The sequence below is a fragment of the Chenopodium album genome, chromosome 23 (genome assembly GCF_948465745.1).
Source record: "Chenopodium album chromosome 23, dcCheAlbu1.1, whole genome shotgun sequence".
In the NCBI taxonomy this organism is placed as follows: Eukaryota; Viridiplantae; Streptophyta; class Magnoliopsida; order Caryophyllales; family Amaranthaceae; genus Chenopodium; species Chenopodium album.
This window is the reverse complement of record NC_137856.1, coordinates 5,323,991-5,336,507: the sequence shown is the minus strand read 5'-3', so window position 1 is coordinate 5,336,507 and position 12,517 is coordinate 5,323,991. Positions and strand designations below refer to the sequence as shown.

The window sequence follows — 12,517 nt, the reverse complement described above, 5'->3', positions numbered from 1 at the left end:
AAAATTATAAAGATTTTTTTACAATACTCTCAATAATAAACGCCGCTATTGACTCATATTTAATTTTATATTATCCAATCAAAATACAACAAAATAAAAAATGTAGCAAACTTTGCACAATAAAGTCAAAAAATGGGCAACTAAACTAACAGAATTGCTTTCGTCTACATTTGCGCTACTTCATTTTGCCTTATCTACATGCATAAAAGTTATGGGATCAATTTTCAATTCTTCATAATTCCTATTTTTTTAAGTCTATAAATATGCAAATCATTTCTATCATTTACATCATACCATATTATTATTTTTATACCAAAGTCTTGTGTTTAATAAACACCCTTTAACATCATACACTTATTTTCTATACCTACACTTATTCAAAATGGCCCTACAATTGCACCACATTTTCCCTATTCTCATTATTATTGTTGTATACCTCTCCTCTACTTCATGCTATGGAAGATACATACAATTTTTTGATACGAAACAAGGATTAAATCATTCTTACTCCGCGAACAATATTATTGTTCAACAAAAATACAGTGGAGGGCATGTTGATAATGCTCGAAGAGCTCTTCGGAAAGCTATGAAAACATTTAATGTTGCTGATTATGGAGCTAAGGGAGATGGAAGAGCTGATGATACTCAGGTAGCTTACTATACTTATATAGCATGAATTTATATAGCATGAATGCATGCATGTTCTTGTGGTGCATGCAATATGAATTACTTATATATACATGTTACGAATTGATTCAATTCATGCATGTCTCTCTAGTTAATTTTTGCACGTCGTACTGAGTTTAAACTTTAAACATTACTAGCTTATCAAAATAATTTCCTCAAAAAAAAAAAAAAAAAAAAAAAACCTTATCAAAATAATTACTATCTATCTATTTAAATTATTGTATCACAATAATTGGCAAATTAAATTGAAAAATGATCTCGGGTTCAATATTAGATAATCATATAGTTTTTCAAAAAAAATTCCCTCCAATTTATTTTTTTTAAATAGGTTTTTTGTGAATAATATAATAATTTTAATATTTCATGGGTTAAATGGCAAAAAATGGAGGTAGCTTGTTCACCTTGCTACATTATTTGTCGTGTATATACCTTGAATCCAACTTCCATTTATATGTAACAACCTTAAACTTTTACCGGTTTATATTTTGTTTTATGTTTTTATTTTTTGTTTTTAGTTAAAAAATTTGGTATGGTCCCATCATTTTGGAATGTCTACAATATTATGAATCTGGTTCTTATTTATCATGTGGGACAAAGTTTTCTGTTAAAATTAGTTAGCATACAACCACTTATTTTTAGTTATTCTACTTTTACCGAATAATAACGAACAACCTTACCTTATTTGGGTTTTAATTTTCTACAAAGTTGAAAGAAAAATATTACTTGTATATTAGGACTTTTATTTTTTTTCATGACTAAAAAATACATAGAATTAAGCATGCACTTAAACATTTGTCTGAGGCCAAAAAAATTAAAACAATCAATTATATATATCCTATGTCTAGGATTAATAGTCACGTACTTGTAGTGTATACTAATTTTCAAATTTAAATGAATAATTGTATACTAATTTTCGAATTTTAATGTTTGATTTCAGGCATTTCAAAAAGCTTGGAAAGAAGCTTGCTCATCCTCAGGAGCTATATTTACGGTGCCAAGCAATAAAAATTATCTTCTCAAGCCAATAACCTTTTCGGGTCCATGCAAATCAGCTATAATCATGCAGGTTATAAACTTATAATCATGATTAAACGAATAAAAAATCCGCTTTAAAATATACGTAGTATAAATTATATACTCCGTAACATTATTTGTGTTATATATATATATGAATGTTCTAATATCGTTGTACGTGTTGATCATAGATTTCGGGAACAATCTTAGCATCCGAAGATCGATCAGTTTATGAGCAAGATGCTAGGCACTGGCTTGTTATCAAAAAGGTCAATAGCTTGTCCGTCGAAGGTGGCGGTGTCATTGATGGTAATGGAAAAACATGGTGGAAGAACTCTTGTAAAATTAACACAAAGCTGGTAAGAAATTTAATTGGAGAATTTCAAAATCTAACATTTTATCATTTCTTTGAAGAAAATGGCTAATTTAATTTTTTTTAATTTTTTTTTTTCTTAAATTTCAGCCTTGCAAGCATGCACCAACAGTAAGTTTTCTTGGCTAACACAATTTATCAAATCATTTTTTTGTTTACAAGTATATGGTTATATTGATATATATGTGGTTATATTGTGTATATTTGTAGGCTCTAACATTCGAAAATTGCAAGAATTTGGCTGTGACAAATATTAATATCCAAAATGCTCAACAAATGCATGTTTCCTTTCAAGAATGCAATAATGTTAAGGTTTCTAGTCTTAAGGTTACTTCTCCGGAAGATAGCCCTAATACTGATGGCATACACATTACCAGCACCCAAAACATTCAAATTACAAAGTCCAGCGTTGGAACAGGTAATAAAATTAACAATTACGTAAAATCTTAAAAGGTTCGCCGTTAGTAAATTAATTAGTACTTCATTTTTGGTCAAATTAGTTATTGACCGGATCAATAAGAAACAAACTATTCCTTTTTTTTTTTTTTTTTTGAAAGAAGAAACAAACTATTCCTAGAGTATTTCTTTACCATTGAAAGACATCTCAAACTTAGACATATCATATTGATTTTTTTTGGTTACAACATATCGTTTTAGTAGACTTTGATTTTGACTTGGTTATTCATAGAAAAGTTTCCTTAAAATTAATAATAACAAGGATATATTTTTTTTTTGTCCATAAAATTAAAGGTGATGATTGCATTTCGATTGAGAGCGGTTCACAAACGGTTCGAGTCAATGACTTTACTTGCGGACCAGGTCATGGAATCAGGTATAATCTAAACTATAGCAACAATTTTGGGTTTCTAGCTCTTTTCTCTTAGAAAAATTGAATATTGCAAATTTGTAATGGAATTAATTAATTAGTTGACTAACTAATAATTGAATTTTTGTTTGGGTGTGATTGATCAGTATTGGAAGCCTAGGTGACCAAAATTCTGAGGCTCATGTTTCAGATGTTATAGTGAATGGAGCAACTCTTACTGGAACAACCAATGGCTTAAGAATCAAGACTTGGGAGGTACGTACGTACATGGTGGTCATAATATCTCGTAGCAAGATAAAAATGACTTCACATAATAGGTATCGCAGTAGATAATGAGTTACGACCCCTTGAAAATGAGAACGAAGTCATCCCTTTAATTTTAAAGACGACGACTATAATAAAGTATTACGAGTCATATTTAATTTTTTTTATTTTATGACAAAATTTAACATGATGTTTACCTTCAGGGTGGATCAGGAGTTGCAAGTAACATCGTATTTCAAAATATAATGTTATCTAATGTTAAAAACCCGATAATTATAGATCAAGAATACTGCGACCAAGCTACACCATGCGAAAAACAGGTACGTTAATCACACAATCATAATGTACATTAACATTTGTTCAAGTATTGTTAGAGTTAACTTATGCAATATTCTACGAGGTCGAATTTTGGCTAAGGTTTATATATAATTTTGGAAAACAGGCCTCGGCGGTACGAGTGAAAAATGTGGTGTACCAAAACATAAAAGGAACAAGTTCTTCAGAAAAAGCCGTGGTATTTGATTGCAGTGAAAATTATCCATGTGAAGGAATTACTATGGAGAATGTTGAGATTGATGGTATTAATGGTGCAAAATCTACCGAAGCAACTTGCAATAATGTCAAAATATCCAAGGTTGAAGATGTCTTCCCACAATGCTCAACAACTTAAATAAAAGGCGAACAGTATAAGTACACCCTTTGTCCGAAATTAATAGTCCAGCGTTGTATATAGTAATCTAATACTCGAAAATCATTAGTGTGATGACTAAATTTGAACATAGGAAGTATGTTATGATCGAATTAGATATATCTAGCTCATTATTCTAGCTAGGTTAACATTATTTAATTTGTATCATAAGTTAGTAGTCAATCTGATCTTCAGATTTCTTGTACTACCTCCGTTTCGCATTATCTGCAACAAAGGGGTATTATTTGTGAGATATAAAATATTCCTTTGTTGCAGATAATGCGAAACGGAGGTAGTATTATAATTTGATTGGAATAATAATTATTGATATTGGACTGTGTAATTGACTTTTTATATACAAGTATATGGTACTACTTGCTCAAGGCTTCAATTTTTAAAAACCAAATTGTGTTCCAAATTGTAACTGGCATTTCGATACATGAAGCACAGCCACACAGGTTGTTACAAGTAAAAATAAAAAATATAAAAAATTAAATTGCTTAGGAGGAGTTATACTTATAAAAATTACGAGTACGTTGTACGGAATATTAATTTTTATACAATATGAAAGAAAATTATTATATAACTGTTCAGTATAAAACAATTTTCAAACAAGATAAGGATCAAAGTAAAATGAAAGATCGAAAGAAGAAACATGTGTAGCTATTTTGACAAAGAATAACATTTTTAGTCATCCAAAAAGAAACGCAGACTATTATGAGTTAGAGAGGGAGACTATTTTGTCTAGTGTTCGTTCTATTTTAGTTGACATGTTTTGACTTTAACATTATTTTAACTGTAAAATCATGTTAGAATTGTCTCAACGTGTATTTTTATAATATCATCTTTGTTGTTTTTTACTTATTAATAATTAGATTTATTAATCATTAAATTTATATATTGGCAAACACAATAAAAGAAACACATTAATTAAAAAAAACCTAAAAAGTTTACGAAAAGATTATGAAAGAAAAAAAATCTTCTTTGAGTGATGTTGAGTAGTTTAGAGCCCACCCAATGAAAAAGGTACATAAATTGCTGATTTGTTGGACCTCTTAGCCCAGTCCGATTAAGGCTCCAAATTTCTATATTCAGATAAGTGTTTTCATGGTCTTTTCTTTTGTTATTTTTTAATTTTAGTTTAATTCAATTTATTACTTTCTAATTTCTTCAAGAAAAAATTTACTACTCGTACTTTATAATTGACTTATTTGAGTAAAGTTCATTACTTTTAACTTTTTTTTATTGTTTCATTTAAAAGAGCAACGCGTCTTCTATGTGGCTCACCATACACAAAATTTATGTGTGGACACTGTTTCGGGGTTTTTTGTGATCTCCTCGGATACTGGTCACGCTCTGCTGGCAACGAGACTCGGACACCTGCAAAACAACGAGTATTCCGTTTATCGGAATATTCGCCTCCGACGATCAAGTTAGAGATCGGTAATCGGAAAAGCTAGAGAGAGAAAGTAGAGGGAAGTGGGAGCTCTTTAATGCTCTTTTTAATGTTATGTCACAATCCACCCCTCCCATCATAAATGATTGGGGTATTTAAAGGGGTGGGAACATGTGCCCCTTTAGGGTTTGTACCCTAGAATTCCGTGACGTGATTGGCTGCGCAATCAGGGGCCGCCACGTGTCATAGGGGGCGCCGTTTTGCGGCATTCAAGGTTTTCCTCGGGATTTGGGCCTGATGTAATAAAGGCTTTTTTCTCTTTCTGATGTTGTATTATATGTTTGGGACAGCTGACACGTGTCACCCTATCAGGAGGACACGTGTCGCCCTCTCATAGGGCCACGTGTCGCCTTCTTATTGGGCCACGTGTCGCTATGAGATTGGGCCACGTACTTGGGGTATTTTTACCCTAAACAGACACCTAGCATATCAACACAAATAACATAGTCAACAAAATAAAACAAGGTTTTTTAAAAAACTAGTCTTCCCACTTTTTCTCACAAAACACGCACAAAGCACTAAAACCCCTTTAATGAGTGTTGTCACTCTTTTTAATTCATATTAGGGTTTAATTTAAACATATCAATTTTTCATAATTTTTTTTACTTATAGATATAATTAAAACTATTATTTTAGTCAAATTTGTGCATTATAAGTGTGTAAGTCAAATTGATAAATTTATTTTGAAACGGAGAGAGTAGTGTAAAAATATGGTCAATACAATTGTATGATTTGTATGAATACTACAAGATCAAATAGTTAAAGTAAAACAATTAAAAAGTACTCCATTATAAAATATTCCGTAGATGATAGTTACGGCATTGTTTAATATATTTTCTTCGTTCCTTTTTTATTGCAATGTTTGGACTTTTGACACTATTCACTTACTTTTCTTATCACATATTGAGATTTGTATGTACGGAATAACATATTCATGTTTCATATGGAATCTTATTATCTACGTATTAATGTATAATTTCAAAAAATTAGCATTTTATAATACATATTACTATATTCTTTATGTCCCGTCTAACATTGTCCATCTTATCAACGGAATCCCACTTCCCTCTTCAGCTATTCAAGATGAGCCTTGTTGGGGTTTCTCTAACACTGGTGATTTTACTATCAAATCAGCTACTTGGCTTATCTCTTTTCATACTAAATGGGAATTTGGAAACTTGATTAATCTCCAAAACTGAAAATATTTGTTTGGCAACTTCTTCATAATGCTCTACCTACTAGGGCTAATCTTGCTCATCATTAGTGATATTCCTTCTATGTGCTCCCTCTAGCCCTCTGTAATTGTCATGATGAAACTCAAGATCATTTTTTTTATCTTGTTCCTACACTTCTCAATTTTGGAATGCTGATGCTAATATTCGTTGGATTGGTCGGGTCCCTTTAACTATTGGTATTTATTTGCTTTTTAAAGTTTTAAAGGGTAATTTCTGTCTCTAAAAAAGGTTATAACTTCTTTATGGAGTATCTCGAAAACTAGAAATTTAGTGATTTTTAATGAAAATTTCTTTTTCTCATATGGCCATTTTTTCTCGTGCCCAAAATATTTATCATAAATGGCATTTCCGTTCTTGTCTCGACTCTTTGGATACACCTGCTCTTGCTCTTCTTTCTCATCCTACCCATAGGTGTATACATGTCTCTAGGTCGCCCCTCCTCTTGGTTGTAAGATATCATTGTTCTGATATAATGTTTGTATTCGTGCTTTAATATTGGTATGAGTACTCCTCTTTTGCCGCAGGTCTATAATATTTCAAAAGTATTTATTGAAGGGGATAATTTGCTTATTATTAATATATTGGGAAAAGGTTCAGTGTTTGTGGAAAATTCAACTACTGATGGAAGATATTAAGGAGATGATTCGAAATTTCTTCTATATGCGCCACATATAAAGAGAGGGTAATAGAGTAACAAACTATGTTGCTTCTTTCATTTGGGCCATTTTATGCAAGCTCACCAAGATATCGATCGATCCGTTCATATATATATATAGTCTTAAGAGAAGATTATCCTAACTTCTTGTTTACTTTTCTAGTTTTTTTTTTTTTTTTTTTTTTTTTTTTTTTTTTTTTTTTTTTTTTAAATATACATATCACTACATAAAATAAAGATATTTAAAGTTTAAAATACTTCCTCTGTTTTCTTTTACTTGCAACACACCTTTTAGGCACGCAGTTTTAGGAGATGATTAGTGAGGGTAGATGAACGATTTTATCAATATAATTTTTACACGAAGATTAGAAGAGAGTTACGTATCATTTGTAAAAATTATAATTAATAATTTATCCGTTTACATTACATAAACCCGACATCAAAACACATGCCACAAGACTGTGTTGCAAGTAAAAAGAAACGGAGGAAGTATGTTTTAGGTAGCATAATCATCCCCCATGTAATGGTTAAATACAATATTAAAGGAATGATCCAATGGTGGAAGTATTTTTTATTTTTTTAAAAAAAAAAAAATTTAAAAGATGAAGATAGGGTATTGGTCTTCACTTGAAAATGATGTTCATTTAATTATTTTAGATGATTAATAAGAGAGAACCTTTAAGTATTGTGGGGTGACTAAGGAGTAAGGTCAACAATACTTTTGCCAATTTTAAATAAAGTTTATGTTAGAAAAGTTGATATTACATACAAGTCCAACGAGGTTCACTAAAAATGGTATCTTAGGTTTCTTTCTCTCACTAAGAGAGCATGAGCACCTTAATTTTATGGGCTACTATCGCTTTCATGTGTTATCGAGGGAGAGTTACAACTCTGACAAATTAATCATCCATGGCGCCGTCTCCTAACCAACATTCTAACATGCAGATATTAATTCATTCCTCTTCACTCAGCTTCAATAAAAATGTGTAATAAAGTTTGTTGGTATAGTTGTCGGCGAGACTGGGAACGACGATGTTAACGGATAAATTTAATTTGTCAGGGTTGTGATTCTCCTCCGATACCATGGGAATGATAGTAGCTGATGAAAGGTACCTCGTGTCTCTTTGTGAGATAAAAGAGACGTAAGAAAACTATCAAAGTACCTCTTCTACCTCATTCGAGCTCATGAAACAAAAACCCTAGATTTGCAATTTCTTCTTTTATTTCTCTGTTTTCTTTCCTTTTCTTTTTTCTGGGGTTTTTTTTTTTTTCCTTTGATAGATTTATAATTATTAACCCTATTTTAATTTCAGGTTGGTGCTGTCAATTGCAATTATTGTTTAAGCTGCAAATTTGCTCAATTTAGCAGGCGCAATGTTCGATTGAATATTTTAATGCGACTGATAAATTATTGGGTTTGCTTCAGAATTTGATATAATTGTGATTTTATTGATCTTGTTGGTTTAGAAATTACTAAGTGGGTTTAATTTTATTGCTAGATTTGCCCTAAATTTGCGGATATATTTGCTGGTTTGATTTTGTTCATAGTGTTGTTAAATGTTAATTATAATTGTGTGTATATGATGCCAATCTGATGATGATATGTTAATTTTTTCATTTCATGTTCAATTGTATGATTATGCTTTATAATTTTTGGTCAATGGATTCTAGATGTGCTCTATTTGAATTTAGAAGTAGATCTCATTTACTAAAGAGAGATACTCCGTAATTGGTATTTTAATAGTTCTGAATTTAGTGACTCTTTTGCTATTATATGTTATGATTGCGAATTCGGGCACACTGTGCTATAATATGATTATTTTGTTGAATATAGAAAGCTTTATGATGGATTTGAATGTACCTGTTTCATGAATGGAATTTTTGCTTTTCAATCGTTCATAAATGGAAATTAAAACACTCAAATTTATCGCTTTGTAGTGCTATAATATTTTCATTTATAATGTGCTATTTTCAGTACTCAAGACTGGTGTTTGAAGTCTGTCTACTCGTCCTTGTGCCTCTTAGGCTTCTAGTCAACCCGATATGACAGAAAAGGGTCTATGATTAGGTGGTGTTGGAATCTTCTTGGATGAATCAATAGTAGATGAACTTGCACTCAGCCACTAATAGATTATACTAGCAACCCAATGGGTTTCCGTTATTTTGGTTTGAGTAATATAGGCTATATTACTCCAACATGCTGCTGTATGTCGAGTGTCAAGTGTCGGATCCTTTGACACTTCGACACAATATGACGCCCAGATATATAGTGGCTTTGTATAAAATTTTCTAAGGAGTGTTGAAGGGTCTGCCACCATGTTGGACACGACACCTAAATCGGAGTCTGTGCAACATAGAATATAAGACATGATGATGCTACTTATAAAGGTTCTGTGAATCATCCTCTGCAAATGAGACCTTGCTATAATATGAGAATTTGTTAACCATTCATGCGATATTATGTTAGGAGTCTAGAACTTTGTTAACATCCCATCATTAACAAGAAGTTGAACCACTAGTATAGAATATAGATCAGCAATAAGTAATTGGTGAAGTTAAACTTCCCAGGAAGGGCAGTACCCAGTTAATGCACTTCTTAGGTCTGAACATAGTACGTGTCGCCTCATCACACAACTAATAGTTGTGACTTCTCAAGATGTGTGACTATTTTGGTTATTCTTGTCTCTCAGAATGAAGATATCTTCGAAAATATCTGGTACTAAGGTGTAAAACCTAACACAAAATGTAATTATTGTGCTGTTCAACTTTGTAGCCTGTATTCCATGTAGGAGATTCTAGGATTTTGTTGGACAATCAGCTTTTATATATGTTTGAGACCCTTTGTCATCATATGACCGTTGAATTCAACTTTGTGCATGTTGTAAGATATCCTAGGTCCTGTATTAAAAGCTTGTTCTGTTCCATGTATACCTTAAATAGCCTCTTCTCCTAATTCTAGAATAGGATTCGACTGCTTGCATGTTAGTATATCAACTGCTTACATGTTAGTATATTGTCGAATTTATGAGTCATGTTTCGGCCTCCTAAACTTCACTTGACACAATCTAAACTAGGTGGTGTGTGACAGCCTTTTTTTTGGTTCAACATCCTTGCTGACCTCTTTTCATTCATGTCTTCTCTTGAGAAACTAAAGCAATGCTATGTTATATTGTACCTGTAGATTGTTAATGAATACGAAGTATTTCTGTTACTGCAGGTTATGATTTTCTTCATTGAGTTCAGAAAGTGATATTTGAGGAGAAGAATTTGTGAATGCTTCAACAGCAGGTGGAAGAAAATGTTCATGAGCTAAAATGTCTGTTCTGGTAAGGGCATTTGTGTAAGTTGTACTATGGCTAGCTGTTTCTTTTATCTCTCTTTCTGGGGATTGGGATTTTGGGTTTGTCGAATGACTTAGACTTCTGTTATGTCACATACGCTTAGCTTATCACCTATGGGTGGAGCCTGATAGCTGAGTGAGAAAGCTGAATGTTTTTATGCTGGGTATGATTTCTAGGTTGGATTGTCATGTAAAGAGCTAGTGTTCTCTATTAATGAGATGTATCGTTTTCTTTACTACCTTCTCAGTTTGTTGCTTTAGATTTAATGAAAACTGTGGTACCGTTGCTTGTAGGAGTTCGTCATGATTGTTTCTTATCAATTATCCAACATAATTGACTTTTTAGCATATAGTAATGTTATTTATCCTTTATCAGGTTTTGTTTCCTTCTGTGTACTCATTGAAGCTATCATGATAGAAGTTGCTCCACATACAGTTTAATGTCTTCTATACAGGCCCCATGTTTGATTGTTTTTTTTTTTTTTTACTCTCTCTTTCTTGATTATTTTGAAGGTGTTTCGTTATGTTCTGTTCTTGTCTCTCTCGCTTGGAAGCAAAGATTGCAAAATTGCAGCTTTTTTTTGTTAAAGTGTTTCTTTGATAGATTTTAACTTTGTTTCAGGATAACAGATATGAAGTATTATGCCATATTACATCTGAAGCTCTTTTGAACTAGATTATCTAGCTTAATTTATCATTGCTGATAAAATCATCACTTAGTATGGAGAGAAGGCATGATTGGAAGGATTTTAAAAGAACCAGAGTAAAATAGAGGTGGTTGATGCTTCTATAGTTCTATGAAGAAATTATTGATCAAGATGTTATTTAATTTCAAGCTGGTTGTCAAGGTTAAATGGTTAATACCAGTGTTCTTGGTTCAGATCCATCCAAGTGGGTGCTTCTCTTATGGTGGGTCGAATATAGCCAAATTTCCTGAGAAAAAAGGGAAAGGGTCGAATATAGCGCTATTTCCGGCTTATGCAACACTTATTTTGGAAAACCCTAGAAAGAAAAAAAATAAATAAATGAAAATAGAGAGGATGTTATAAAATAAAGGGAATAGGAGAGAAGATTGAGAGAGAATTAATCTGTATGTTCTACTTGTATTTCATATAATGGAGGTATAGATATATATAGATACAATATAATTGATAGGGTTTGCTTGGAGAATAATAAACCCTAAAATCTAGAAAGTTCTGGAATGATACAAGGGTATAATGGGCATCCACAAATATATATTTCATAACACTCCCCCTTGGATGTCCATTATCTAAGAATGTGCCTCGTTAAAATCTTATTAGGAAAAACCCTGTGGGATAAAAACCTAATGAAGGAAAAAGAGTACAACATTCTTCGTAATACGCTTGGGATGCTGCCTTGTTAAAAACCTTACCAGGAAAACCCAATGTGGGACAAAACCATGGTTAAAGGAAAAAGAGTGCAGCGCGTATTTGCTCCCCCTGATAAATGCATAACGTATTAACGTGAAATCTTCCAATGCAATAAATCCCATGCGATATGGTTGGGTAACTTCTTCCATGTAGCAGAACACCATTTCTTGATGATTGATCCTTTCAAATTGAACTTGAATCTTCAAATCTTCACATGGACTTATTAAGGCGTCTTCATTTCTTCATACTTGTGGAAAGAATACATGTGTTTACCACTGCACTATTTCATTCGATAGTTTTGTTTCGAATAATCATAACAATTAGATGTATGCCTTCTTCTGGAGGTCATATATACTACAAAATGATGATCAATAATTGATCACACTATCCAAATATAATTTCTTGGCAACACTTATTATCATCATATATATTTCATTTTCCAGTATCATAAGAATTAAGAAATTAAACTAATTACATATTTTGCTCATGGCTCTTCTGGACCATAAGAATATTATTCTCACTCAATGGTATCTCAACTCTATTTTTAATTAGACATTTCATTTTTCGTATGAGAATTTGCCAATGAAT

The 12,517-nt window shown here is 31.9% G+C and overlaps 1 protein-coding gene and 1 long non-coding RNA gene across 3 annotated transcripts; both read left to right on the top strand.

Moving 5' to 3' along the window:
• Window positions 1-309: 309 nt before the first annotated feature.
• Window positions 310-3,960, top strand: LOC145609094 (polygalacturonase-like). Its single transcript, XM_081664659.1, has 9 exons — window positions 310-649; window positions 1,625-1,753; window positions 1,893-2,060; window positions 2,165-2,185; window positions 2,285-2,492; window positions 2,825-2,906; window positions 3,047-3,155; window positions 3,368-3,484; window positions 3,607-3,960. The coding sequence occupies exons 1-9, from the start codon at window positions 383-385 to the stop codon at window positions 3,832-3,834; spliced, it is 1,329 nt and encodes a 442-aa protein (XP_081520785.1). The 5' UTR covers window positions 310-382; the 3' UTR covers window positions 3,835-3,960.
• A 4,025-nt stretch (window positions 3,961-7,985) lies between these two features.
• On the top strand, window positions 7,986-11,891 carry LOC145608248 (uncharacterized). Of its 2 annotated transcripts, XR_014105761.1 has the most exons (3): window positions 7,986-8,511; window positions 10,416-10,524; window positions 11,161-11,891. It is a non-coding gene; the product is annotated as an uncharacterized LOC145608248 (long non-coding RNA). The 2 variants fall into 2 exon arrangements; XR_014105762.1 differs by lacking the exon at window positions 11,161-11,891 and having other exon boundaries at window positions 10,416-10,883.
• The last annotated feature ends 626 nt before the right edge of the window (window positions 11,892-12,517 follow it).